The sequence below is a fragment of the Cucumis melo genome, chromosome 3 (assembly GCF_025177605.1).
Source record: "Cucumis melo cultivar AY chromosome 3, USDA_Cmelo_AY_1.0, whole genome shotgun sequence".
NCBI classification, from domain to species: Eukaryota; Viridiplantae; Streptophyta; class Magnoliopsida; order Cucurbitales; family Cucurbitaceae; genus Cucumis; species Cucumis melo.
Window position 1 is genome coordinate 30615657 of NC_066859.1, and position 27666 is coordinate 30643322.

Here is a 27666-nt window from a genome sequence, read left to right on the forward strand (position 1 = left end):
AAAATGTTGCTATGTACTTAATTATTTTAAATATAATTGCTACATTTTCAACTATCCCTTTATTTTTATTTTTTTCATTTATGCAGCTAACCGTCCTTTATGGGCAATATAGATCGTAATATTCAAATTGGGCTATAAATTCGTTCCAGCCCATATAAATTACTGGGCCAAGTTGGGCCGTGGGAAATATTTGGTAATTGGTACCATAACTGCTCCTTCCTTCAGGCAACATTCGCGCCTCACATGCGAGGCGAGAGGTGGGTTGTACTTGTACGTTGTGCTACGTTGTGCCGGCATTCAGTTTCTCTCAAAACTTTCTTTCTGGCTTCCACACATGTGCTCGCCGCTTCATTGCGGCTCTTCTCTTGGGTTTTGCTTCACTGATTCTGTGCTAATTTCAACGGAGAGGAATATTGGACATCAACCTTTAGATTTTAGAAGAACGCTTCATCGTTTTTCCCTTCCAGTTTATCATTGATTGAATACAATGACGATACCGGATTATTCCACTTGTTTCGTCGAAGCTGCGGCGTCTAACAATACTGTTTTTGTCGATACTAGCCTTGGCACTCACTTGGCGATGGCCGTCTCTGACGGTGATACCGTCTCCGATGTCAAAGGTAAACTTCTGCTATCTCCGCCTGTGTACTGTTGTAGAGCGTATCACTTCATTCATCATCGGTATGCCTATGTATGGTTAATTGATTTTGGGGTGAAGCTGATGCACGAGCGTAGTAATTAATTTGAATGAGTAGAAATTTTTTGGGTTACGAAGATTTTGGTGTTTTGGAATGTCTGTTTTAGAAGCATGAGAACTATGTTTTCGCTCTGACAGTTGCGAGCTTAGATTTTCTTCCTTTGGTTGATGGAGTTTATTTCTGTGCCTGACTCTATCATTCTGTGTCAACAGTTCTATACTAATTCTTCTTCTCTAGTGTTTTTCCTATTTTCTAAGTTCATAGTGAAATTGAGTCGAAATTATACCTGTTTTTGTTATCATTCTTGTTTTGAAAAAGTTCGTTGTTTAATTAGTAAGGCCGGCTTGTTTGATAACCGTTGGTTTTCGTTTATGGCTTTTGAAAATTAATTTTTTAAACAATATTTCTTCCACTATATGTTTCTTTGTTTTGTTGTCTATGTAGATTTTTTTTAATCTAAACTAAGTTTGAAAACTTAGAAAAAGGGCTTTTTAAAAATCTTTGTTTTCAACATTCAGCTATGAATTCAAATCTTTCCTAGAAAAGATAAAAACCACTATAAAGAAATGGTGAACCACCGTAGTTAACAAATGGGCCTGAATGTTATGATGGTTTATAGTTATACCTTTACATTTGAACTGACACCTTGATGCTTTTGCATGCAGAGAAGATAGAAAAGGAACATCCACTCTGTTTTCCTCATCTCGGGACCATAAAAATTCATGCAATTAAGGTGCTTAATTATTTCTCTGTATGCTGAGCAAAATCGGTTATATATATCTCTTTTATTTACGACTACGGGGATTTTAAAGTGACAGGTTTCGCGCAGAGGGTACTTCTATCATCTTTCTGATTCCATGTATTTGAAAAGTGCATTTGTTGGCTACGACGACAGTTGGTTTCTTTCTATTGATGCTTCTATTGTTGATGATCACTCAACTGACCCTAATACTGGCAGTGTTGCTAGAAATAATCATAGTGAACAGTTACCTAACTATGATGCTCAAAAATTGCAAGACATTGTGGCTCAACAATATGTCAATGAGGAAGCCCCTACTGATATCTATTTTGATTCATGTCATTCTAGTAAAAGAGATTTAATGATCAAGAAGGCAGAAGTTACACATTCTGTCAAAAATCGCAGCAAACATCAATTGAGCAGGACGAGGAATGACTGTGAAGGCTTCAATGAAACATTGGAATCTCTGCCGGCTGTGAAGCAGAATCATAAAAGTAAGAAAAACAAAACAATATTGATTAATGGACACAAATTTGCTAATCATACCAGTGATGATAATGATCAAAATCCTTTGCCGCAAGTCGTTGGATCTAGTGAAAAATCCAGGGAATATGCACATAATGAAGTTTCCGATCATCCAATGATGGAAAGCAAAGCCAATGTAGATGAACCTGGTCAGATTTCATCTTCTAATACAAGCGATGAATCTGAATCTAAAAATGGAAGGAAGCTAAAGTATAATTTACCTGATGAAGCTGAAATTGATGGCAAAAATGATAAATCCAAATATCCGATGGACAATACTGCATTCAAAGTAGCTGCACAGGCTGGGTCCATTGCGGAAAAAATCCGTAAGACTGAAATGACAATTAGAGTAATGAATGGGGTGGAAGAAAACAGGGATCTGGTTTCTGAATCTAGTAAAGCGACATCTACTTCCGAGTACTTGCCAGATAAGAAACAAACTCCACAAGTTGTCATAGGTAGTTTGTCTACTGAACCTTACGCTCACTTGCTCAAGACTGCTTCAAGTGGTGTGAAGAAGAGGGAAAAGAAAAGCAAATTTAAGTTGTCAGGTTGTCCAAATCAGGTTGTTGGTTTGATTTCATCTAGAGTAGGGGATCAACAGGATGCAAGTCGAGAATCTGATATAGCAACTGTCCCCAGTCGAGATATTGAGGAGACATCAATTCCCAACCTCCTTGAAACATATGCAAGGGAAAGACAGTATGAATCTATCGATAAAACTGCAGAAAGTTACGCACCGCCCCCGGTTGGAGAGTCCTGTATGTTTCTCTTCAAGCATTATTTTAGCATAATTTGTATGTACATGCGGTTTGTATGTCTTCCAAGAAAAATATAGTTGTGTGTTACAGCTTCACGAACTAGTCCAACAAATGTTGGTTTCTGATATTGATTCATATTCTTCTTGTAGATGGTGATAAGAACAACATTGAACTTCCTAATGTCCAAAGTATAATGGATGCATCTGATAAACCTGTTGTGTTAGGAGGAATGGTAGATTCAGAGGATCTTGCCTTTAAAAGCAAGGACCTCGCTGATCTCCAGAAAAGTATTGGTACTTCGGAGGATGCCAATAATGTTCAAAGGAATCATCTTACGTGCAAAACTGGAAAGTTTGTTGCAATTCTAGAGGAAAGAGATTCCTTGGAGATTGCTGATGCAAAAGCCTCAATGGTAGAGAACTGCCCCTCATCAAGCTGGGATGGTACTGATGCAGACGCTAACACTAAAGCTATGAAAATTTCTGAATTAGTTCATTTAAAGGGAACTGCTGAAAACGTCAAGCATGGTAAGAAAAAGAAGATTAAAAAATCTAGGAAGTCAGCAGAAGAAAGGCAGATTAATTTAGTCACAGCAGGTGCTAGAGATTCCGCACAAGACATTTCAACTGAGATACAAAGTTTTACTGTAGGTGATAATTCCTGTAGTAAAGCCGAGATTGGAGAAAGGAACGTTTCTCTAAGGAAAGGAGAAAACACAACTAACTCAACTAATACTTCTATATTGCCTGATGTTAGGAACATAAATTTAGATAAACCAAATATAAGTAAGGTGGAACCTTTACTGCAAACCAGCAAAACTCAAGCAGTAGCAAAAGACATGGATGGGCAGGTGGGAAAGAAAACTAAGAAGAGACCTGTGGCTTCAATGAAAAGTACACCTGACTTTCAGGCAGAAAGTATTGGTAATGAGGATTCATTCTCTTCAAAGAGAAATGAGAGGGAAGTAAAACCTTGCAAGAAATCTAAGACAGTTAGGTCCTCCCCAAATCCATCTCACATTTCTGAAGGCTATGAAGAGAGGTATATAGAAGCAAATAGATTTAGCAACACCACTAAAGATGGTAATTCTGATAAGGTCGATGATGTTGAAGTTCCTTCTGAAAGCAATAAAGTTGGCATTGAGGAAAATGCTGACAGATTCCAACACGAGTCTGTTAAATTGCAGGTTGACAATTTGAGTAGGGAGAAAAGTGTGAATACTTTGCTCAAAGCTAAAAGAAAAAAGAAGGATCCAAGTGCATCTTCTGCGACCTCCTTAAGCATGCAGAACGCACAGAAGTCAAATGAAAACACAGAGAATGAGGGACATTGTCTAACTAGCAACTCTAGCGCTCTCAAACTTCATGGATCTTCGTCAAAGGATAAATGTGATGCAATGCTTCATGTTGACAATAAGCTAAAGAAAATTTCAAGAGGTGGGGTAAAATCCTCGACTTCTAATGAGCACAAACAGAAAACTTCCGACTCTAATCAAGCAGCTAGGGTGAGGGAAAAAGTTGTTGATTCTTCTCGAGACAGTACTGAGATGCACAGTGAAACTTCTTCTTTACCAAAAACAAAACCAAAGATGAAAAGGTCAGCAAATATGGTTAACCATGATCAAAAGCGTAAGGGGCGTCAATCTACTGGGATTGGTCGTCCTGAGGATGGAAGAAAATCTTCTCAGACTGGAAAGAAAGATGTTACTCAATCACAGGGAAGGAACATGTTGCTTACACCAGGTGGCATATTTAAGGATGCTAGCAGTGATAGTTCTGAGGATGAAGCAGGAATTGTTGATTCAGATGCCAGTACCAGATCTCCAGATAATTCACAAATATCCGACTTCTCAGATGGTGAAAGCAATGGTAACATCAATTCATCATGATGCCACTCCTAGATTATATTATCTTGCATTTCTGTCGTTCTTGCTGCTTTTTAGTTAACCGGACAAGTCTATCAAACTTTTGGGCTTCCTGTCTTTCATTCCTTTTCCCCCTCTCATTGTTTTATGCAATCATGTTATTGACTTCTTATTGCTAACATTTTGCTTTTGGACGACTTTTGTCAGGATCTATTGACTTGGAAAGAACAAACATTCCTAGAAACAGGAGAAAGAACGAGTAAGTTAATGATGAAAATGACGTTACTTGTCCTTCCTGGTTGAATATATCTTAAATATGATATGAGCATCTGTTGCCTTGAAGTTGTCCCCCCCCCCCCCCCCCCCCCGGTTGCCTTAGCGATTCTGTATCCCATTATTGTCCTCCTTGCACACTTCGTTGGTCCACCACTCTTAACGAATAATTGAGTGAATAGCCGATTTTTCTATTTGGATATGAATGAAGATCATTTTTTTGGAGATTCTGTCATTTGTTTTATTAATTTTTTTTTAATTTTGCAATTTTTACAGAAATGTTTTGCATACATTTAGTGTTCTCACTTGTACAGATGCTAAAATGGAAGTTATGAATGCCAATTGCTTCCTCCCCATTTCGAGATGTTTTGTTTGTAATTTTGGTTCCAATATATTCAGTTTCCCCTAGTTTTTCCTTGTCGACTTCCAACAAAAGATAAAAAATGGTCTTCTTTCAAAGTTTCTATGAAGTGCAATATTTTTGCCTTTTCTAGTATAGTTTATATTCTGCACCTGTAACCGTTTGGTGATCTTGTAACAGCCCTTCAAGCCCTGAGAATTTGACCCTTGACACGATCCTTCGAAGTTCAAGTAGATATAAGAAGGCAAAGATCACAGCCTCCCAATTACAGCAAGATGATACTGAAAGCCAGCCTGTTGATTTTGTTCCAGACAGTCAGACTAATACTTAGTTCGTTATTGTCATGTACCTCCTCCAGGACTAGTATTCCAGATTGCATTGTCAAACGTTATTGTGCTTGTCTAAATTTGTTAATGGGAATTGTCAGGATATCAGATAAATTTTGAAGGAAATGAAATCCTTGGGTATCTTTTGGATGCTTGCATGATGTTTTCGTGCTGGTCTGATTTGTAGTAAGCACGAATCTTATTTTGAAGTTGAGGATCAGTTGAACTATAGTTTACGGAAACTTCTTTTAGAATTTTTGAACGTTAAGTTCTTAGATGTTAGACCTATTACGTACAGCATGATATTTAATGAAGTTGAAAATGTTAAGTAGCTAGCTCTCTCTCTGGTAGCCAACACGAAGATGAAAGAGACTCCAACTTCGAAGCATATAGACATGGAAAGATACAGCCAATGGCTCAGAGGACAGAAGAAATAATAATCGCTATTTAAAATAGATTCATTAACGTAATCTGCAATTACAGGTGCTTTGTTTGCTATCACATTTCTCAAAAAATTGGAATCACTTGGACCTCATCCTGTTGAGCTGATTCAAAGCCGGCTGTAGAATGTTGTACAACACCCAAAGAATGGCGGGTGCTACGACAAACAGAAGAAGTTGTCCCCTGCTATCGCTTGAAGAAGCATCGGCAATCATGGCAATCTCGCTGGCCGAAGCATCAGGTGCGTACATAAACCCTGATGCAGTCAATCCACCTAATCCTAACCCAATTATCACACCCTTGTCACTGCGCATTCTGTTGATCTGGTTGAGTGCTGGCTGTAATATGTTGAACAGAACCCATGCTATGGCCGGGATAAGAGGTAGCAGAAGGGCTAAACCACGGTTGTCACCGTCGGCTGCTATCTCTGCAATTTGTTGGGCTGCAAATGCAGGATCCGATGTTCCCAAAGTTGCAAAGACAGCTCCGGCGATGGCGGTGCTGGAGAGGAAGGTTGATAAGTTGGAATTTTCATTAGATTTTGATGAAATAAGGCCTTTTGGAAGGTTTTGGAGAGAGAGGAGGGAGATAGGTTTGGGGATTATCTTTTGGGTGTTATGGGTTTTGGTGGAGTTGATGCTTGTGCACTTGACACTGAGCACCGCCATTGTAGCCATGGTAGCTGCCATTGAAGTTGACTTGCTTGTTTCCGTTGAACTAAGCTCTGGGCTTTGGCAGGTAGAGGAGAGATGCAGAATGAAGTAGAAATGGTTGGGTTTTGGCAAAACAATGTTAGGAGTGATGAGATGAGGAGATGGAAGACACAGGTAAAGCCAAGTCATGGAAATGCCAACCAATAAAATTGTGCTGAGTGGATTCTCTCCTTATCCATAGGTGGGATTGTGAGTCATAGATTTCCTATTTCGTACCCCACTTTAGTTTTCTTATCACTTGAATAAGTTCCTTTTTTTAAAAAAAAAAAAAAAAAAGAAAATTGAATCTACACTCTTAGAGTGAGAAATTAATATTTGACATTTGATCTACGAAGGGTAAGAGACTTAAACCTTAATCTCATAAGTGGAACTAAGTTGCGCATAATTTAATTAGTTGTCATTATATTAGTTCAAATTTTCACAATTGATATTTGATAGTTAAGTGTAGTTCTAACTAATGAATATATTTAGTATAGTTGCTGCATTCCATTTAATTCATAATTAAAAACTAATATATCAACCAAAAGCTATGTGATGAAACTTAAAAATAATTCTTTGATAACATACAAGGCCAGATGCCAATTTATAATCAGAATATCGTGGTACTTAAATTTGTAAACAAATCTATTTACTGATCGATTTTACTCTTTCTATACACAATTCACATTCCTAAATCCGAAGGTCAAATTGAGTTCGCATCTTATTCATTTTTTTTTTAATATTAATTTTGAAACATTTTTAATTACCCCTTTTAATTGATTAGGAAATGTAGGGTTTGGAATCTCCCACAATGGTTTGTTATTCTACAAAATTCTTATCGTATGAGTGGCATCAATCGTGGCATTTTGTTGGCTGCTGATTAATCAACTGGCAGCACTCCCTTAAACAATAATTTTACATAAATTAATAAATTAAATGAAATTTAACAAACCACTTAAATAGTTACTTACAATAGCCTTTTTACTCTAGTAAATGTTACCATAAACATGATCTAGATCTAAGTTAAAGTTCGATATGATAAAATGTGACATATATGTATAGTAACGGCAAGTTTAGAAAGCCACTATAAATAAAAGCCTTTTCCGAAACAAAGACAAACGAGGAATAATGGAATATCCAAATCTATATATATATATATATATATATATATTGATGCCAGGAAATCTTCCAAGTTTCATGAGTTCATCAATTTCTCATTGCAATCTTGGGTGTTTGATCCAACGGTGATGAATGGGACTTAAAAATCACTTCACCGTCCTAAACTTTCCAACTTTGTGGCAGCCCTCCACGTCTTTCCTAATCCCAGCATCCTTCTGATGCCTACTACCGTCATTAATCACGCGATAAATACATTAAAAAAGGAGAGAAGAAAACTTGCCCAAAACGAACTCTGGGTTCGATTTTCACTGTACGTACTTGAAATTTTTACCAAACAAGCAACTAAGGCTATCAATTTCATGAACCCCACTTGAAAATCTTCAGCTTTCATCGCCGAAATCCTCCATTCATTGTTTAATTGAGCTGTTACTCCAATGGAGCCTCTGCAATTTCACTGCTTTTCTGCTTGAAGTTTAACCCATAACCCCATAAACCCCTTTCTCTTCCTTTTTCAATTTGGAGCTTTATTTCTTTTTGTTTACTCCATAAAAATGGCTTCCATTTCACCTTACCGCCCAAACTTTGTGTTCTCTTCATTTCCGAGTCGTGTTCCCAACTCAAATCCTCTATTTCATGGAGTCCAATTCCGAGGCTTATCCCATCATAAGCCTTTCCTTCGCGGTTCTCTTGCTGTCGCGAGATTTGGGTTTAAACCCGAGTTCTTGCCTGACCCGGATAACGCCGAGGGCTTTGTTAGAGATTTGTTTGGCAAAGCTGAGAGCTTTCTTTACACGATTGCCGACGCCGCCGTGTCTGCTTCGCCGGAGAATGTTACTACCGCCAAGCAGACGGACGACTGGTTTACGGGGATTACCAATTATATGGAGAGCGTCCTTAAAGTATGTTGTGTTTAGCTAATTATCACGTATGAATATTCATTGTTGATTTTTATTTTCCTTGGAACTGGAAAGCATAGGGAGAATAGTGACCTCGCTTTTGGGTTAGATTCACGTAAAGTTGTTGAAACGCTATTGAACTTATATTTTAATCTTGTTGACTTTTTGTTGCAGATTCTTAAGGATGGACTTTCTGCTCTACATGTTCCTTATGCCTATGGCTTTGCCATTATACTTCTTACAGTTCTTGTTAAGGCTGCTACGTTTCCTTTGACAAAGAAGCAGGTTCTTTTGCCGAATCAGTACTGTGAAGTTTAGGTGAATATTTGTCATTAATTCGTTTAGCATGTCTAACAACTTCTTGACTCTCTTGGTGAACTCAGGTAGAATCTGCAATGGCGATGCGTTCTTTGCAACCACAAGTGAAGGCTGTTCAACAACGCTATGCTGGGGATCAGGTTGAACTCTTATCTTGCTGTATAGTATGTATCTCTGGAATGTCAGGGAGGGAGTTTACTCGTAATAGCTGTTTTTAGTACCAATGTACTATGCTTATCGTAAGCTAGAATTGTCTTCTGGAATTGTGGCATCATGATTATGATGCTTCATAATCATTTATGTTGTAACCTACCTCTAGAATTACCAGACATCTTAATGGTCATGAGATTGGTAGGCTACTTCTAAAAATTTCTCTGATTTAACAGCAGCAATTTTTTTTTTTGGCAACAATTGGGGTAGGGGATTCGAACCACGAACATTGTGGCTACTAGTACACTCAAAAATCAGTTTAACAGCAGAAATTTAAGTACGATTGAATTCAAACATTTACAACTTATGATCAAATTGGACTTGTTAATCTGTCTGCAGGAGAGGATTCAACTTGAGACTGCTCGACTGTACAAATTAGCTGGCATAAACCCACTGGCAGGTGTTCAAATTGTGCCGGTTTTTAGAGCAGTAGTTACTCTGATATGATTAGTAGTTAGACATTGCCTCCTTGTTCTTGCATTTGTGTGGATTTATTTTGCTCATGCTTGCAGCTCGCTTCTTCTTACACAAATAAGATTTTTCTCGTTGGGTTCTTCACATAGTTAATGCTGATATGCTCATGGAAGTGAAGCAAAGCTACTAAGAAATCCGGATATTAGTTTCAACTTATGTGCATCAATTACTTTTTGGGTTTTGTCTAAAAACGTATTTGAGTTTATATGTTAATATAGTTATTTATACAAGTCTGTCATTTAAAAACAAACTCTTTTGAGGTTTGCAATATTTCAATTCAACGTAGTTATTTGTATAAACCTGTCAATCTTGGTATCTCACATGTCAACGTTGTCATGGGTTTCAGGATGCCTACCCACGTTGGCAACAATTCCTGTATGGATTGGACTATACAGAGCTCTCTCAAATGTGGCCAATGAGGTGCTATATTATTGCCTTCGAACTTTTTTGGAGCTTTTGATTTCTCACTAATCTATATCCCTTATCTGATTTGATTGCCTAAATTTTAGGGTCTCCTCACGGAAGGTTTTTTCTGGATACCCTCTCTGGCTGGTCCAACTACGATTGCGTCCCGACAAAATGGGAGTGGTATTTCTTGGCTCTTTCCATTTGTTGTAAGTACTTTAATCACATGGCATTCTGTCTTGAGAAAGTAATTTTTCCTGGTAGGAGTACCAAAAACCATTTTGTTGGAATTTTGTTCCTGGTTATGTCCTTGGTAGCAATCTTAGATACTTGTAGAATGTCATTAATGGATTTATGAGTTTTCAGCTACATTGCCTGATGCTGGTTTACATGATTTCTCTTTTATCTCGAGTGCAATGCTTGATATGTCAGTGATGTTTGGTCAAGGAGGATCAGTAGTCATGGATCTAGTGCCAATTCTTATATTATGGTTGCATTGACTACTGAGCAGGAAGGTCATCCTCCACTTGGGTGGTCAGATACCTTTGCATATCTTGTTTTGCCTGTGTTGCTGGTCGTTTCGCAGTACATCTCTGTTCAAATTATGCAATCATCGCAGGTCAGTAATTTTCTAAATATTTGTTAGCGTGTTACCGTCTACCTAAGGCAGCTTGGCCTGTTTTGTGAAGCATATCCATATTCATTTATGTTAATTCTCAAATCTTCTTAGATCACACCATAATCTTCTTTTAGAATATTTAACATTAAAAGCAATCGTATAACAAATTCAACTAATTTTTAATAGTGACAATCAGTTTTCTTTTACAGCCAGTATTACTAAATCAAATTTGCGGCTGTAACTCCCATGAATTCTTCCTGTTTTTAATCTCTAATGCCTAAGGTCATTATATCTTAGTTAACGTCAGTCTTAAGGAAAATCTATAGATTCATTTTGGGTTATCTAACGTATCTTAAAGTCGTGACATCCAGAATAATGATCCAAGCATGAAGAGTTCTCAAGCCATAACGAAGTTCCTACCATTGATGATTGGATATTTTGCTCTTTCAGTTCCTTCTGGTCTAAGTCTCTATTGGTAAGCAATTTTTCTAATCAGAACCAGCCATAGACAAAATCATTTTGTCATTTCTGGTGCTACTAGTTTTGCTGTAATCTCCTTGAGATTTTTGGCATCTCTTATATCTCTCAGATGTTGTAACTCAGGCTCACCAATAACATCTTGAGCACAGCTCAGCAAGCTTGGCTTCAAAAGGCAGGTGGCGCAAAAACCCTGGACAAACAGTTCATCGATGAAATCGTGAAACAAGAAGAAAAACAAGCCCGAGTCCAGAGCGAAGCGCCCAAGTTAAACTCAATATCAAGTAGCACAGTAGCTCGACCAGAAGAGAAGCTGACAGCAGAAGGGCTAAAGCCTGGTGAAAGGTTAGAATTTAGAAGTCATTTCTTACCAAAAACAAGTATTGGGTTTTGTTATGACTTCGTGGTATTTAATGTGTTGATAATTTCCAGATTTAAACGGTTAAAGGAGCAAGAGGCTAGGTTAAGACAGCAAAGAGAAGAAGAAAAAGGGAAAGCGGAAGAGTCTGCCAAGGTTGAATCTCTGACAATAAATGACAGGGACAAGAGCGCATCTGTTGGAGTTGTTGTCAATGGTAGTCTTTCTAGGCAGGAGGATGTAAAGGAAGATCGAAATTCCATACCCACGACTACTATGCAAAGAAACGATGTGGATAGTGAGCCAAGTGCAACTCAGGGAGAGGTAAATCTCTAGCCTTGTTATTTTACAGCTCTTCGCATTTCTCTCTTGAAAGATATCAATTGTACAGAAATTTATTGAATGAGACCGTGAAGATGTGGTTGTCTCATAATAACCACCATTAGATATAAATATGATGTATTTCTACATATTTTCTCATACATCTAACAATGCAGAACTGACACACACAATATGGCAAGCTCATCAAATAATTTCTCCAATTGTATTTGTTTGAAATTCTGTCAGTAAATGGGAAACACACATTTTCAGGGAGTGCTCGAGACATACACTAGGGTTGCCAAGGATGCCAAATTAAACGGAGAAGAACAAAGAGAGTAACTGGTTAAGGGAAGATAGAGATAGTGTTTCGATTATACAAGCCAGCAGGCTAGTTCACATGGTTGATATGGCACTAAAGCCAATTGTTTCGCATAGCTCGATACCGTGAAGAATTACATTGGAGGTATCACGAATACTGAAGTTGAACTTTCTCCTGGTGGTCGCTTCAGTCTTAAGAGTTTACTCATCCACGATAAATTAGGGTGCGGGATCTGGATTTTTGGCGCACTTTTGTCGATTTCACGGAATGTAATCTGTAATCTGTACAATATAGATGAGTACTTGGTTTTTTGTCTTAGATCTTAATCACAATAAAATAAGAAATTACTCTCACTTGGGGATTGGAAGCCTGAATTTAAGATTTGTAACTTTGTATCATGAAAGGTACTAATGACCTTTTGTACGTAGTTTACCTACCTAATTATCAACACATTTCTCCGATTAAGAAGTTAACACATATGTCCTCCTATCAAGAAGTTAGAGGTGTTTAGTTGGTAATAAAACTATTTTAGATCATGAATATTTCCTATTTCCTTCATCAATTTGTAATGAAACTGAATCCAACCATGACCTTCTTATTTTGCAATAAAGCTAAATTCAAGCCAAGTGTTTATCATTTTGAGTTTTTAGATTATACTCTGTAGGTAGTTAAAGCCCACAGTCCAATAAGATAGTGGGCCGAGCCTTCGTCTTATAGCCCAAGTGAGCAGACAATTGGGCCGCTAGGGGTTGCTGTTTGATTTAGGGGAGCAGTAGAATTTGTTTGCTACCTCAATATCTATAGTTTAAAACTGAGTAACGACAACAAAAATCTCTACCTGTAATCATTTATTATGTTATTTTTTAGACATATATATATATAAATCTAAAAAAATGATTGAATATGTATTATTTTAGATACAAAAACAAAAAAATCCTCGTGATCCTCAAGAAAACAAAAGCAAACTCTGCATTGAGAGAGAGAGAGAGCCACGTGATAATAATGGAAGTTGGACTTTTTAGTCCATTTCGATAAGGTGGGAAAGTTAAAGTTTATTATAAAAATATAAAGACAAACACTTTTTAAAGATTTCTCCTTTTGATTTATCTTTTGATTCATTATTTCTCACATCTTACCAAGCACATGATTCAATCATTTACACATCCTTTTTTAACTTTCTTTTCTTTCTATTATTATCATTAAAGAAATTATGGCATTCTCCAATTGGGTCTTCACAATCTCATTGAATGCAAATTTTCATCCATTGGTTATTTCTTTATTGTTTGGTTAGTAGAGGGCATAACGAGCACATGCTATGACTACATTACATTTCTTAATCCTTTACCATTTCTTATTAGTTTATTTGTTCTTAAATACATGTTGGTGTTAGTAACTTTCCAATAAATTTTGTGTAATTTAATACAATGTCTCCAAATTTTCATTTCCTTAATTAATATACATACATTCTCTAGTTTATTTTGTTTCAAGGTAAGGTTACGTTCACTTAACGTCGTGTTTAAGTTTTATAAATCTAAAGTTATAAATTAAAATTAGGATATGTTTTCAAAATAATAATGAAAATACATAAGTTCGATTTTGACTTTAAAATGTTTCTTTTTTTAATAGGTAGTTGAAAATATAAAAATTATTCTGCTTTAGTTTTAAATTATGGAATTGGAAGTTAACTTAACATAAGCAAAAATTAAGATTTGTACATTACGTGATTAATTAATTATAGAAGTCAAATTAGTATATTATTTATTGAATATAAAGAATAGTTATGTATATGTTGAAGTGGAAATTAGTTAATAATATGATCAAATAATTGGTTCATTTAATTTAATTAACCTACACTTAAAAATAATATCTACATTATTATTTAAATCAAGCGAGGATTTCTTTTATTGAAATTTGTTTATATATATATATGTGTGTGTGTGTTAGATAATTTGATAATGTTAATTATGAATGACTTTGGACTAATCTTAGCTTTTTCTTTTTTCTTTTTAGTAAAAACATCATTTAGTGGATAATAAAGTCACTGGTTGAGGATTAACACAATTAATTAAATTATTACTGATATAATTAAGATAAATCAGATGATTTTACCCACAAAAAAAAAAGTTAAAAATGATCAAATTCATTATTATGTTGTTTGAAAATATTAAATTTATGAAACTCGAGTTATATTCAACCAAATTTTATGACACATTTTCAACTATTACAAATTCACAATTGTCTTTAAAAAAAATTAAATTCAGATTAGTTCATTTTTTTTTATTTTCAAAAGAGCGGTTGAAAACTAAAATTAGAATAAATTTGAAGAAATTAAAATAAAACTTATTTTAAAGTAATGGGTAAATTAATATTAAAAAAGGTTATTTTGTAGGTAATAAAAGAGGAAGTTAGGAAGATATTAGGAGTGTGTGTGTGTGTGGGGATTATGGACATGAAAATGATAATGAACCTAAAGTCTCAGTACCATAAGGAAAGGAATTTATCATTCTATCATTTGATTTAATTGGAAGCCACATGGCCTCTCTCAATATTCCCATGTGAATGTTGGGAATATTCTTTTTCAACTCTCTCTCACTTCTCTATTCTTTTTTTTTTTTCTCCGATCATCTCTCGTTTAGTTAACCGTTATAATTTAAGATAAACTATCCATCTTCGAAGTAGTAATTTAAAAGCAATATTTTAGAGGTGGTTCGTTAATGAGATGCTTCCCATTTTTTTAAGAACGAACATATTGGTAAATCACTCATATTTAAATAACATAGGAAGAATACCATTTATTTAAATTTATATGATTTATGATTTTCATGAAAATATATTTTGAAAGTATTTTATCTTTTCAAAACATTTAATTTTAATTGTTTGAACATTTCGTTTCTAGATAAACTGCAAAGGAAAGGAATCGAAGAGTGAATTAATGAGTTGTTTTTTTTTTTTTTTTTTTTTTTTTTTTTTGGGTAAGAAAAGGAATGAAGTGATTAAGTCAAATAAAAATGAATGACTAATTAAGACCAATTTAATTGGGATTTGGTATTAAGCATTGAGAGAGGGCATGTGAACCAAAATTAGGAGTGTTTCCCTAACCTTTCTAGATGGCATGTGGGGGAGGGAAGAGTCAATATTATTTTGTGGTTTGACTTCGTTTTTTTTTTTTTTTTCTTTTCTTTCTTAAAATAAAAAAATTGTACTCTACTTACAACTATATAACTTTCAAAACATTTTTCTAATAATCAAATTCTCTTCTAAATATGCTCAAATATGTATTTTTAAAAAATTATATTTATTTAATTAAAAAAAGATAATTTAAGAATAAAAATAAGATATGAAAACTAATTCAATCATATATATACATAAAACAAAGTGATATATATGTGGAATTAAAAAATAGGATTTAGTGATCAAATATGAACAGATATCAATGATTTTTGTTGAGAAAGAGTGTACTGTTTTTTTTTTTTTTTCAAACTTATTTATAAATTATAAATATAATGTTGAAAAGAATAAAAATGAGAAAGGGTTGTTGATTAGGGCAATCTGCGGTGCCCTACAGCTATGAAATGCGATATATATATATATATATATATATATATATATCAATAATGGACATTGGGGTTTGCTTCATAACCCTCAATGAGCGCAGCCCTCCACCTCCATATTCCACTCTTTTTCATTCTTCTTTTTAATAATTAATTAAATTAAATATTATTCTTTTTTCCTTCCCCACCATATTATTCTTATTATTATTATTATTATTATCATTATTCTCTCTTCCATAATTAAACCAATTTGAATATGTATTAGGGAAGGTTTTAGGGTGTTTATAAATGGTGAAAGGAAGGCGTCGGTGGAAATTATAAAGAATAATAATATGAGAGTTTTGAATGTTTGTGGAATAATATGATAGAGAATGGTGGAGTATGAAAAGGGATTTGGATTGGAATAATGTAAACCCAAGTTGGGATAAGTGAAATTCCCGGAACCCAAGCAGCAGTTTAAGGCCTAATCCCACACGCAATATGTTCGTACTACCAAACTATCATTCATTCATTCATTAAAATTAATAACAAAATTAATATACTTTGGTTTTGCATGTATTGATTATAATTGATGTACTATCTTATCCACGTCTGGGTTTATAATAATCCTGAATTTCTGGTGTTTGGTTAGGATGGAATCTGACGGCTTACATCTTTGATGAGAACAAATGTGAATTCAAAAGGTCAAAGCATCGGATGGCTGAGATTTTACGGAGCCGATGAGGAAGGGCACATGGGAGAACATGGCTTTCCAACAAAAAACATGACCACGTCATCTTCTTGACGGATTGTACGAACCTCCCATGTGGCATTTCATGTTTTAAATTCCTTTTTTTTTTCTTTCTTTCTTTCTTTCTTTCTTTCTTTCTTTCTTTTAAATGAGATCGAATTAACAAAATTATTCAAAGCAAATGCTTTTTCTTACTATATCTAAATAAAATAGCCATTGGTTGATACAAAATGTACGTTGTTGGTTTATATATTATTTAATCACTTTAGAAGATGAATTGTGATTTATGGGATGAATTTAAAAGGGGAAAAAAATGGAGAGAGAGAGAGAGAGAGAGAGAGAGAGAGAGAGAATTTGGATTTGGATTTATGTATAGAGGATGACGCCGACATCCATTTTAAAAATTATGGGAAGTGTCGGCAGATTTGGAGTAACTTTCTTGCAAGAATTACCATTGCAAGAGGGTCTTTTGGATGTATCATGAGGTTAAAAGAAACACTTAAATTTGTAATATTTTATACTCTGATTATTTCTCTGATCACTACATTAATATGTAATTGAATTGTATGGTGCATGGTTGGTTCCAAACAAAAGAAAAGATATATCCAAAATAAAAAGCACATTAGTTGTTGTGAAAAAAAAGTTAAGAAGAAGAAGGATGATGTAGAAATATGAGTAATTTAAATTGACTTTGGTAGAGAAGCCCAAGTTAACGGCCAACTACTTTGTGCCCAACTGAAATCATGGATCAATGTGACCTTAGATTTGGGGGCTTTTTAAAATAAAATAAAATAAAATAAAAACAATCTTTTGCATTTTTATTTTATATATAAAAAATAAATAAAATAAAGGACAATCCAATTGTGATGGTTTATAAAAACCATCATTCTTTAAGCCTTTCCTACACCATCACCAAACTCTCTCAATCAAATCCTTTTCTCTGCTAATTCATACACAAAAGGAAGAAAGAAAGAAAGAGAGAAAGAGGTATGGAAAATCCCAAATTTGTTGTGATCATGATAATAAGTATAAAAGTATTAGTGTTTAGTATGGTTATGCTCCAAATGTGCTCCATTTCATCGTCTTCTCCGGTCCCCGATCCTGATTTAGTCGCCCAAGAAGTTCTTACGTAAGTCCCTCTCTTCAAATTGACACCTAATTCCCTAATTCCCACCAATTTTACTATTATTTCTTCCACCACCTTTTAATTACTTGTTATTCTTTCTTTTAAACTACTTTTTCAAATTTCAATTTCTCTAATATTGAATAACACTAAAATGTACTAACGAATTCAAATCTTAAATTAAGTAAGTTCAGAAAATTTGTTCATCAAATTCCATCTAAAGTTCTCTCTCCTACATTCATTTTTCTAATCATTTCTACTTTGTTTTCAAACACTAACACCCCATTTCAAAATCAAGTTTACTTATCTCAATTTCTTGTAACAGTCCAACGTTTATGTTTTATGGGTGATGATTTACAGGAGCATCAACAATGCAACAACAAGAAGGAATTTGGGGTTCCTATCCTGTAGAACTGGCAACCCCATAGACGACTGCTGGCGTTGCGATGCCAATTGGGAAAAGAACCGAAAGAGGCTAGCCAACTGCGCCATTGGGTTCGGAAAACGAGCCATCGGCGGCAAAAACGGCAGATACTACATCGTGACGGACCCATCCGACAATGACGTGGTGAACCCAAAACCAGGCACACTCCGGCACGCCGTAATCCAAAAGGAACCCTTATGGATCATTTTCAAGCGCGACATGGTCATCAAATTAAAAGCAGAGCTTCTGATGAACTCTTTCAAAACCATCGACGGGCGTGGCGTCTCCGTCCACATCGCCGGAGGGCCTTGCATTACCATTCAATTTGTGACCAACATTATAATCCACGGCATTAACATTCACGATTGCAAGCAAGGTGGGAACACTTACGTGAGAGACTCGCCGGAGCATTACGGTTGGAGGACGGTGTCGGACGGGGATGGGATATCGATATTTGGAGGAAGCCATGTTTGGATTGACCATTGCTCTTTGTCGAATTGCCGTGATGGGTTGATTGATGCGATTCATGGATCGACGGCTATTACTGTTTCCAACAATTACATGACTCATCATAACAAAGTTATGCTTTTGGGACATAGTGATTCCTATACACAAGATAAGAACATGCAAGTCACCATTGCTTTTAACCATTTTGGTGAGGGCCTTGTTCAAAGAATGCCACGGTAAGTTCAGTTTCTATACTGAAGTATAAGGGTAGCTTTATACTTTGTTCAAAATTAGTCAGCGAGTCCTCTAGATTAATTTGAAATTTTGTGTGCTGATGGATGGATAGGTGTCGCCATGGATATTTCCATGTGGTAAACAATGACTATACACATTGGATAATGTATGCCATTGGTGGAAGTGCATCTCCTACTATCAATAGCCAAGGAAATAGATACCTTGCTCCCAATAACCAAAATAGGAAAGAGGTGAGAATTTTGGACCGACAGACGTTATTGCTTCAATTCAAATAGGTTATATCTTTTAAATTAACTTAATGTTGATGGTTGACGTTTTAGGTGACAAAACGAGAGGATGCACCACAAAGCAAGTGGAAGAATTGGAATTGGAGATCAGATGGAGATTTGATGTTGAATGGAGCATTCTTCGTAAGGTCTGGTGCCGGAGCATCGTCTAGATATGCAAGAGCTTCTAGCTTGAGCGCTAAGTCGTCGTCGCTAGTTAGTTCGATCACGTCAGGAGCTGGAGTGTTGAAATGTCGAAAAGGGTCTCGGTGTTAGTCCAACCACTGCGAGAACGGTGGAAATATATATACATATATGGACCAAGATGACAATATATTAAAGATAAATCAGGAAGCAAGGAGAGATTTGGAAATCTTCTTGTATAGTATAAATTTTATTTGATCGGTCACAACTGAAAGGCTTGAGAAAAAGTCAACTTCAGAGTGAGTGACCCAACATTTGTAATTCTGTCTAATTACAATATTAATATGAAATATTATTATGAAAAAAGGAAATTTGTATTCTGTTTTTAAAACAGGAAGTCTTCAATAATTACAGGATAAAAGGCCACAATCCAAATTATGAAATCAAGGATGCAATTATGAAACTTTTGATTCAATTGTGCGGTACCGAATAAAGTACATAAAAAGGGACATCCGCCAGGGAAAGCATTGAAAATAAAAAGGTTATAAAAGCATTTTTGGTCATGCACTTGAAAATCCCTTATTCAATGTCACTTAACCCAACCTAATCGTAGTTAACATATACTTAAAAAAATGTACAACTCCATTTCTTGTACTCTAAACAAACCTCATTATTTCTAGTTTGTTGTTGAATGTTCCATCTTAAAAAAAAAAAAAAAACAAAAAATTAAAAGTTGATGTATTTAGAAGTGCAATGGTTAAAATTATATGAGATTCCACTGACATTTTATTGATGCATACACAAAGGTGAATTGTTATTTATTTATTATTTTTTTTTTTTAATCAAACCATGTTATAACTAATAATAGTAAATTTAATATGGTTGTTTAGAATCAAAACTAAAAACAATCTAAAACTTAACAAACAAATGACACCTAAAATCCAACCAATAAACAAAACACTAAACAGTGAAGTTTTAGGCCACCCAAAAAAGCATATAATAGTCCAATGAAAAAGGTGTTCAATACGATAAACCTAAACAATATGATTAATTATTAGAACTGGGAAGATAAAAGTAAGGATTGGATGACTGATTAAAGAAAACAAAAACAAAATAGGAAGAAGAAAATAGGAAAAAGGGGGAAAGGAATAGAGAAGAAATAGAGAAGTGAGAAACACAATGAATGGAGATAGATAGAAGTTGTTCCCTGTCAGAGCAAATACATATTGGGCAGTGGACTTTTGAGGCAAATGCAAAAGACCCATAAATCACTGTCACACCCTCATTTATTATTTATTACTATCTTCATTTCATTTTCCCTTCAATTCTATTTAATGATTTCATATCAACTTCTGAGATTCTTTAGTCACTGTGTCTTTGATCTATGTCCATTTGAAAATGGTTATTCTTAGAGTATTAAAAAATACCTAATTTTGAACCCATAGATTTGATTTTCCCTCCTATTCTCCAAAACAAAAAATAGAGTACTCAAAAATCAAACTCTTAAATTCAATTTTAAAATATATATATACATATATATATATATATATATATATATATTAGAAAGATTCTTTTGTTATATAACAAAGAAAAAAATATATATATTTTTTGAAATAATAATAATATTAATAATGGAGGACAGGAGAGAATTCAAATAATTTGTTTGGGGTAAATCTGAACCGTAGAACTTGCATACAGATGAGATCCTTGTCTTTTCCGATGGCCCACTTTTCGGAATTTATCCTAACAAAATTTCTATTTAATAAAGTTTTCTTTTCTTTTCTTTTTTCCTTTGATCGAATTTATAATAGACTTGGATGACACCATTTGAATGCATTTGTATTTCCTTGGGGCGAGAAGCATGAGGAAACAGAGTTTATAACGATATCCCACAAATTCTTTTTGTACAAAATTACATTCTTCACATTTTAAAATTAATAAATAATAAATCAAATATCAAATTCTTATCATACTTTTAAGCTTTTAATGTAAACAGCTCTTTTTTTACAAAAAAAATAAAATTGCCTCTACAACAGAATTGTCATTTCAATACTAAATAATAAGTGCAATGATGTCTAATCATACAATTATTGCGTCCTTTTAAAAGAACCCACCTAACATGAACATAACTGGATCTAATGGTGGATAGAAATTCGAATTCCCACAAACCTTTTAACCTAATATAAACTCTCGGCCAAGAGTTAGAGATAGAGATTAAAGGGGTAAAGAAGAAAATTTAGTGTTTGGAGGAGTAACTTTGAGAAAGTAGGTTAAACAGGGCAAAAGGGAACGGCCGATGAAGACGGTTCATACAAAACATTCCTCCATCCATTGATAATAAATATACCAAATCCGAGAAAATTGAAGATAGCACTAAAAGAGTTGGTGAATGATGTCACATTGCTCATGTATAAACCAGACTAACCAAGAGAAAGCCTTAGGCTTATATTGAGCTCATCCCTCCTTACATTCACACAAACAATAATCTATCATTCCCAAAAAACCATACACTCTGAAATTTTAAATAATGCCAGCAAAAATTCTAAGGTACATAACATTCCCCTACTATAACTAAGAGTAGAAAGGAGTCTCACGTCACTGACAACTGAGCATGCATGCCATTAGAAAGCCATGGCTAATAAGTGAAGGCAGCGAAAATCACAAATGCGTTAATAATCCAAAGGAGAAATGACATCATCAATCTTCAGAATCATCTTCACGACCTGAGTTGCCAGTAAAATCTGTTGTTGCTTACCGATCAAAGTCTCAAATACGTTTTGCTCCCGCATGTCATTTGTGCCAATATCATTGCAGTCAATTCCACAATAAGGATTGTTCTCCTGAATATTATTAAATCCAAGTTAATGATGGACTCTTTGTGCAAAGTTGATCCTTAAAATCACAAATATTAATTTTGAGTCAGTGATTTGGGATGGTAATTGTTCACACTAACCTTAATTTGCTGAGATTTTACAGCAGAAAGTGTTTCAATGGGTTGTAAGCCACTGTTCTCCGCAAGTGCCATTGGAACAGCGTCCAGAGCATCAGCAAATGCCCTAATAGCATACTGCAAACACAGGGAGAAAATATTCAGCATTGTTTGTCCATTAAGATGGGATTCGGATAAGACAGAAGCCTCATACCTGCTCAACTCCAGGGTACTTATCAGCAGCTGTCTCAACAGCAACTGAACAAGAAATCTCAGCTGAGCCACCGCCATATACTATGGAGTTATTGCGAATGAGATTCCTAGCGACACATAAAGCATCGTGGATACTGCGTTTTGTCTCCTCTATGATCATTTTGTTACCTAAAACAAACCATCACATGATACAACTCATGAGTCTATGATCATCAAAGCCCTTGAATCAAGATTTTAACTTTATTGTGTTCTTTCATTTCCATCATTTAAATTTTATTGACTCTCATGTTTTACATTTTTTTCCATCTTTCCTGCCTTTTAATATACAAGTACAACAGCCGGTCAACCTACTTGTGTTGAAACTGGATACTGCATATCTGCTACATATTAAGCACTGCAGGTTCCCGTTTAACCATAATGCTTTAAACTGAGCACCACTAGAAGTGAGTAGTCTAACTACTAGGCCAAATTCAATTGTAACATCATTTATCTAACTAGTTGTCAAACTCTGCAGCCTAATCTATCATTTATCAATCAGCATAAAAAAGCTAAAATAAATTACTTGAAGAATAAACAGAATAACAAAGAATCTACCTACCTCCTCGGATAAAAATGGTCACGGCCCTTGAATTTGCACAATGTTCAATGTATAGCATCCGGTCTTTTGTTGTACCAAATGATTTTTCTCGAACCAAGCCAGCCTTTAAAAAAGACAAAAAGAAGATATCATTGTGAGTTAGGGCAGCTTGTAATATAGAATAAGCTCACATAAAAAAAATGTTGCTTAAGTTCAGACAAACAAAAAACATAAGCTACAACGAATATTTGATTATTTCAAAATCACAATAAGTCACAAAAGAGGAACTGGCTGATTAATCCATAAGACCAAGATAAAATATATATTTCATCCAAATAAATTCCATATGGTTTAAACAGCAATTCCCTACCTATCGACCATGAAGTATACATGTATATTCTACATTGAACAAGTTAAGCGCACATGCTGAGTTGCTAGCAAGAATGAAATTCAAAATAAAGAAATTACGTAATGTTTAAAATGAGTAAAAAGTATTCTAAAGATAAATGAGAAGTGATCAGGATCAGTGATACCTTTCCCAGTTTCTCTGGTGTCAATTCTTGGAACCTAGGGACTATTCTCCCACCTACAAAGTAAAAAATACAACAATTTGAACAAATAAGTAAAACACATTACCCACAGTGAACGATACTTTAAAAACTAGTGACCCAGACAGGACCAACATTAGCTTAATTCAGTCTCTTGGCAAGCAATTTGGATTGAAAACAATGATCAAGACAAATTCGAACTTTTGTCTTGCCATTCAATCAACAAATTAGTCAAGAATGAGTGTCACCTGTGACAATTAAAAGACAAAATGCTCCTTTTCCAAACAAAAGGTCAAAAAACTCAAAATGTTTAGTCACAAAACTCGAGAAAAACAGGAATCCCAAGAAAGCAACACTATCAGGGGTTAAAACCAACGGCTGCTAAGTTGCATCTAAGGGTTTTCACAGAGCCCAACCCCAAGGGTCCCCACATGAGTAATCTCATATGATGATAAACTAATTGAGACAGACCTGTGGCTATTGCTATCAACTCAAGCTCCACACCACCAACCCATCTCACAGCTGGCAAATTTCGGTGCATCAGCAGATGATTTGCCTCATCATCAAATCCCCATTGACAAATAACCAATGTAGCACCAACATCCTGAAACAAAAATGCATTAGCGAAACCAAACGCTAAATCTTTTGTGAGAAGAAAGAAAGAGAGAAAGAAAGAAAACCTAATTTGTTGTTACCAGTGGAAATACCAAAAGAAAAAATAAAAGAATAAGTCGATGAAAAAAGACAATGCAAAAGAAAATTATAAAAAGAACCCTAGGGGAATATCTCTTGAAATATAAGTACAAGTCCAAAATTCATTGAAATCGAAGGGAAGAACTCCCTCTTCCACGAAACCTTTCTATTCTCTACTAACCTCTATCCCAAGCCAAAAGGCCCACAAAGTAGATTATAGTATTACATCATCAGAAAAAGTCAAAGAACCATATTTAGCATTTAATGTTCTACCTTGCATTTCTGCACCATGTCATCGAAGTATTTCTGTTCCTGTAGTCTCAATGTCTGGAACTTCTCCACTGTATCAATATCAACCTTATGCTTTGTCTTGGGCTTAGGAGGCTCAAACGGGCAAGTCAATATGGCAATCTTAGCATCTTCAATTTGCTTTGGCATCTGAGGATGACTCATGTCCTTGTCAACAATAATACCATATACAAGTTCAGTATCTTCTAACTTTCCCCCTACTTTCCCCTCAACTTTAATCAAGTCTAAGTTAACGTCCCTTCTTCCAAGATCTGCCACAGCAACAACTGCTTTAACAGCAATTTCTGCTAGACTACGCTTACAACGATTCACACTGCAAGATAAGAAAAAAGCTATAAGAGGCATCAAAGTCATAATACATCATAATAATATTCATCAACCATCTCTCTTTAGCCAGCAAAATCATATTTTAAGATCATTGGACCGTCAGTAAACAAAAAGCTAAATTGCTAGAGCTTTGTATTTTCATAATCTGATCACCTATGCAACATTAATAATACTTCCAAATTAGGAGAAAACCATGGTGTTGATAGCTTTCATCTATTCATGTTACACATAACCAAACCAATACACTTGACCATTAATTAAATTACAATTTATGATAACTGATTTAATGATACTTGATTGCATGTATGAGAGCACAAGACTAACATACAAGAAATGCAATGTTAAAAACTATTATCAAACAACAGTTACAAAAACCCCCTAAACCTAACATGCATCCATGACTGTAGTCTGTGCAACATCATTCAAAAATCAAGAATGTTGATGCGATAATGAAATAGAAAGTATACTGGACACTTTTTTTTCCTTTGCTTTTTTTTTGGGTTCCCTTATAAGAAACGACTTTCATTAAGATAAAAATGAAAGAATAGAATCAGATCGCCGTACATCTTCGATGATAAAGTGGTCATGCAAGTTTGAATCAAGGGCTCTAAGTTTGTCTCTCCAAAATCAAACTTTTGTGCAATATGCTCTAGATGGTCAACAGCTATCCTGGAGGCCAGTTCATAACCCTCTGCAATTCGAATGGGATGAATTCCACGTTCTAATAATCGCTCAGCCTGTTCCAAGAGTGCACCAGCCATTACAACCACCCCAGTGGTGCCATCACCAATCTCATAATCCTGACTTCGAGACAACTCAACCATCAATTTGGCAATTTGATTGTCAACGTCCATCTGCTCCAGGATTGTTGCACCATCATTTGCTGAAAAAGACATAACAAGAGGAACTTACTGGAAAATAAACCAACAATAGAAAATAGTCCAAACTTCTACGACATTAAACTTCAATAACATAAATGAAACAATCTATAACTGAAATTTTCTTATGAACAGAACTAACAAAAAATCAACTATATTTTAGTAAAATATTATTGACTATAACGTAAAAGTGTATTGTTTCCAGCTACATCTCTGACGCAAGCCAAAAATTCACATATTCGGCAAATTGTTGGACATGATTTCAGGTATTCAAAATCTATAACGAAAATGAATGAAGTTACATCCTAAGCCCAAAACTTCAAGGTCCAAACTATAAAAAAAAATATAAACAAAAACCAAAACGACAACCTATGGATTCTCCTATGGCTCAAAACAAAACCACAAAAAGGGAAAGAAAAAAAAAATGTCTCGAAACAATGTCCAGGCTCCTGCCCTTAAGAGGACATAGTGCTATCCTTGAGTCTGGCCTAAACTTTTTCTGCCTTTATTTTTTCTTTTAAAGAAGAATAGTAACCATTTTAAGTATCAAAGGGGATGCGATGTAGGAACTCAAACTAAGCAATACGGAATGAACACGAGACGGATCAAAATCACGGCATTTTATGAAATATTATCCTTCTGCTAGTGATCATTAACTGGTTTACATAGTGTAACTTGTTTCTTGGTTATCAAAGCTACATTAATTATCAACAAAGCCTTAGTTAACTACGTTATTAGCTAACCTATAACCACTCAAATTCAGAAATACTACTTCCCAAAGTTACAGACCAGCAAGAGCGAGTATAAAAATAAAAAGCAATAGAAGATCAACGATTTTATTTAAACGCCGAGTACAATAGCATTCCCAGGTTCTAGTGCCAGTAACTCATAAAGATGCGACGTCCAGATTCAAACAAAGGAGTAAAGAACAACACATTTCGTTCTAAAATCCAAGAAAAGAAAGCGAGAATTAAGAAAAATAAGAGACTAGAAGTGAGAAGTAGAGGAAATGAGTGAGACTAACTTATTGTAACATCCCCATCGGGGCTCTGGAGCATCTTGTCCATACCCTTAGGACCGAGAGAGGTCCTGAGGATACGGGCAACAGCTTTACCAGAAGCAATGTTAGCCTTCTGGGCATCGAGACCCCTCAACCTGGTCTTCTGCTCCTGCTCCTTCAAGATTATAAATGGCCTTCCAAACTCATCGAAAGCGAGCGCCATGACTGAGTGGAGAACAGCTTAACTCTCGGATTGAGGAGTTCCAGATCGTATATATCTATGAAATGGATCTCCGACCGTGAATTAGCAAAGTAGAAGAGAACTGAGAGAAGCTCCTGGGAACGGAACTGGTCGAGAGACAGTAGCGGGAGGGTTTTAGAGTTTCCCTCCTTCCAGAAAGCCCTAGTTGAATCCATCTTCCTCGTTCTGGGCTTCCCTTTCTTTTTGGGCTTTACAAATTTGGGCCTCTAATAATTACGGCCCATTATGTGCTTTCTGAAAGAGATGTAAGCACTGAGTTTGACCATGAATTTATTTTTGATATTTTGCTCTTTTTCCGTGGGTGATATTTTGGCTAAAGGTTACACGTGCTGCTGATATCTTATTCATAATCATTTATACTACTTTCATCTTTGTTCACCATTTCGTTTTTCGTTTTGATGTTTTAAAAGTTAAATTTATTTATTTTCTATGTCTTTGTATATTTTTTAAATACATGTTTGAATTATTAGATGATTTCCAAAAATAAAAATAACTTCTTATTATTTTTTTTTTTTTTAATTTGATTTGGTTTTCTAAACAACCTCTCTCTATCGTAGATGATAGAGAAAGAAAGTTGAATGAAAAAAAATGCTTATCGGTTCAATTTTTTTAGTTTTCATTCCTTTCCTCTGTTGTTTAAAAACATGGATAAAAATATGTAACAAAAAAAAAATAGAGATGGGGCTTGATTTTAAATAAATTTTGGATGATTATGGAACAAAATCTTTTATTTTTCCTTAAAAAAAATTTGTACTTGTTTTTACCCCAGTTTTATTATAATGTTTTTTTTTTCT

The 27666-nt window shown here is 35.0% G+C and overlaps 5 protein-coding genes across 10 annotated transcripts; 3 read left to right on the forward strand and 2 right to left on the reverse strand.

Moving 5' to 3' along the window:
• Positions 1-228: 228 nt before the first annotated feature.
• On the forward strand, positions 229-6784 carry LOC103487735 (uncharacterized). 4 transcript variants are annotated; one of them, XM_051082463.1, is made up of 6 exons: positions 229-620; positions 1364-1431; positions 1517-2759; positions 2873-4591; positions 4795-4846; positions 5402-6784. In XM_051082463.1, exons 1-6 carry the CDS (start codon positions 488-490, stop codon positions 5550-5552), a joined length of 3366 nt encoding a protein of 1121 aa, XP_050938420.1. In that variant the 5' UTR covers positions 229-487; the 3' UTR covers positions 5553-6784. The 4 variants fall into 4 exon arrangements, with proteins under 4 accessions (XP_050938420.1, XP_008444393.2, XP_050938421.1 ...); XM_008446171.3 differs by having other exon boundaries at positions 1517-2723; XM_051082464.1 differs by having other exon boundaries at positions 473-620; positions 1369-1431.
• On the reverse strand, positions 5975-6914 carry LOC103487736 (photosystem II core complex proteins psbY, chloroplastic). The gene has a single exon (XM_008446173.3). The coding sequence runs from the start codon at positions 6828-6830 to the stop codon at positions 6069-6071; it is 762 nt and encodes a 253-aa protein (XP_008444395.1). The 5' UTR covers positions 6831-6914; the 3' UTR covers positions 5975-6068.
• Positions 6915-7860: 946 nt separating this feature from the next.
• Positions 7861-12549, forward strand: LOC103487737 (ALBINO3-like protein 1, chloroplastic). Of its 2 annotated transcripts, none has more exons than XM_008446175.3 (11): positions 7861-8698; positions 8870-8980; positions 9079-9153; positions 9563-9623; positions 10044-10117; positions 10207-10311; positions 10614-10721; positions 11093-11196; positions 11325-11543; positions 11631-11880; positions 12148-12549. In XM_008446175.3, exons 1-11 carry the CDS (start codon positions 8351-8353, stop codon positions 12214-12216), a joined length of 1524 nt encoding a protein of 507 aa, XP_008444397.2. In that variant the 5' UTR covers positions 7861-8350; the 3' UTR covers positions 12217-12549. The 2 variants fall into 2 exon arrangements, with proteins under 2 accessions (XP_008444397.2, XP_008444398.2); XM_008446176.3 differs by having other exon boundaries at positions 7920-8698; positions 12124-12549.
• Positions 12550-17354: 4805 nt separating this feature from the next.
• LOC103487738 (probable pectate lyase 5) lies at positions 17355-19527 on the forward strand. The gene is made up of 4 exons (XM_008446177.3): positions 17355-17606; positions 17961-18707; positions 18818-18956; positions 19047-19527. Exons 1-4 carry the CDS (start codon positions 17467-17469, stop codon positions 19266-19268), a joined length of 1248 nt encoding a protein of 415 aa, XP_008444399.2. The 5' UTR covers positions 17355-17466; the 3' UTR covers positions 19269-19527.
• A 1919-nt stretch (positions 19528-21446) lies between these two features.
• LOC103487739 (T-complex protein 1 subunit epsilon) lies at positions 21447-26993 on the reverse strand. 2 transcript variants are annotated; one of them, XM_008446179.3, is made up of 9 exons: positions 26635-26993; positions 25297-25615; positions 24370-24718; positions 23875-24007; positions 23389-23441; positions 22877-22979; positions 22280-22446; positions 22090-22203; positions 21447-21976 (listed from the first exon to the last, which is right to left on the reverse strand). In XM_008446179.3, the coding sequence occupies exons 1-9, from the start codon at positions 26831-26833 to the stop codon at positions 21806-21808; spliced, it is 1608 nt and encodes a 535-aa protein (XP_008444401.2). In that variant the 5' UTR covers positions 26834-26993; the 3' UTR covers positions 21447-21805. The 2 variants fall into 2 exon arrangements, with proteins under 2 accessions (XP_008444401.2, XP_050938423.1); XM_051082466.1 differs by having other exon boundaries at positions 22086-22203; positions 26635-26991.
• Positions 26994-27666: the final 673 nt, after the last annotated feature.

What these genes read in the sequence shown, in the direction of transcription:
- LOC103487735 (XM_051082463.1), top strand. Translation starts at nt 488, where the DNA reads ATGACGATACCGGATTATTCCACTTGTTTCGTCGAAGCTGCGGCGTCT. An exon ending in GCATTATTTTAGCATAATTT is followed by an intron (nt 2,760 to 2,872) that starts GTATGTACATGC and finishes TTCTTCTTGTAG; the next exon opens with ATGGTGATAAGAACAACATT. An exon ending in CTCAGATGGTGAAAGCAATG is followed by an intron (nt 4,592 to 4,794) that starts GTAACATCAATT and finishes GACTTTTGTCAG; the next exon opens with GATCTATTGACTTGGAAAGA.
- LOC103487736 (XM_008446173.3), bottom strand. Translation starts at nt 6,830, where the DNA reads ATGACTTGGCTTTACCTGTGTCTTCCATCTCCTCATCTCATCACTCCT.
- LOC103487737 (XM_008446175.3), top strand. Translation starts at nt 8,351, where the DNA reads ATGGCTTCCATTTCACCTTACCGCCCAAACTTTGTGTTCTCTTCATTT. An exon ending in AACGCTATGCTGGGGATCAG is followed by an intron (nt 9,154 to 9,562) that starts GTTGAACTCTTA and finishes ATCTGTCTGCAG; the next exon opens with GAGAGGATTCAACTTGAGAC. An exon ending in TCTCAAATGTGGCCAATGAG is followed by an intron (nt 10,118 to 10,206) that starts GTGCTATATTAT and finishes CCTAAATTTTAG; the next exon opens with GGTCTCCTCACGGAAGGTTT.
- LOC103487738 (XM_008446177.3), top strand. Translation starts at nt 17,467, where the DNA reads ATGGAAAATCCCAAATTTGTTGTGATCATGATAATAAGTATAAAAGTA. An exon ending in GTCGCCCAAGAAGTTCTTAC is followed by an intron (nt 17,607 to 17,960) that starts GTAAGTCCCTCT and finishes GATGATTTACAG; the next exon opens with GAGCATCAACAATGCAACAA. An exon ending in CTTGTTCAAAGAATGCCACG is followed by an intron (nt 18,708 to 18,817) that starts GTAAGTTCAGTT and finishes ATGGATGGATAG; the next exon opens with GTGTCGCCATGGATATTTCC.
- LOC103487739 (XM_008446179.3), bottom strand. Translation starts at nt 26,833, where the DNA reads ATGGCGCTCGCTTTCGATGAGTTTGGAAGGCCATTTATAATCTTGAAG. An exon ending in CACCAGAGAAACTGGGAAAG is followed by an intron (nt 22,980 to 23,388) that starts GTATCACTGATC and finishes TCTTTTTTAAAG; the next exon opens with GCTGGCTTGGTTCGAGAAAA. An exon ending in GACCATTTTTATCCGAGGAG is followed by an intron (nt 22,447 to 22,876) that starts GTAGGTAGATTC and finishes GGTTTGTTTTAG; the next exon opens with GTAACAAAATGATCATAGAG.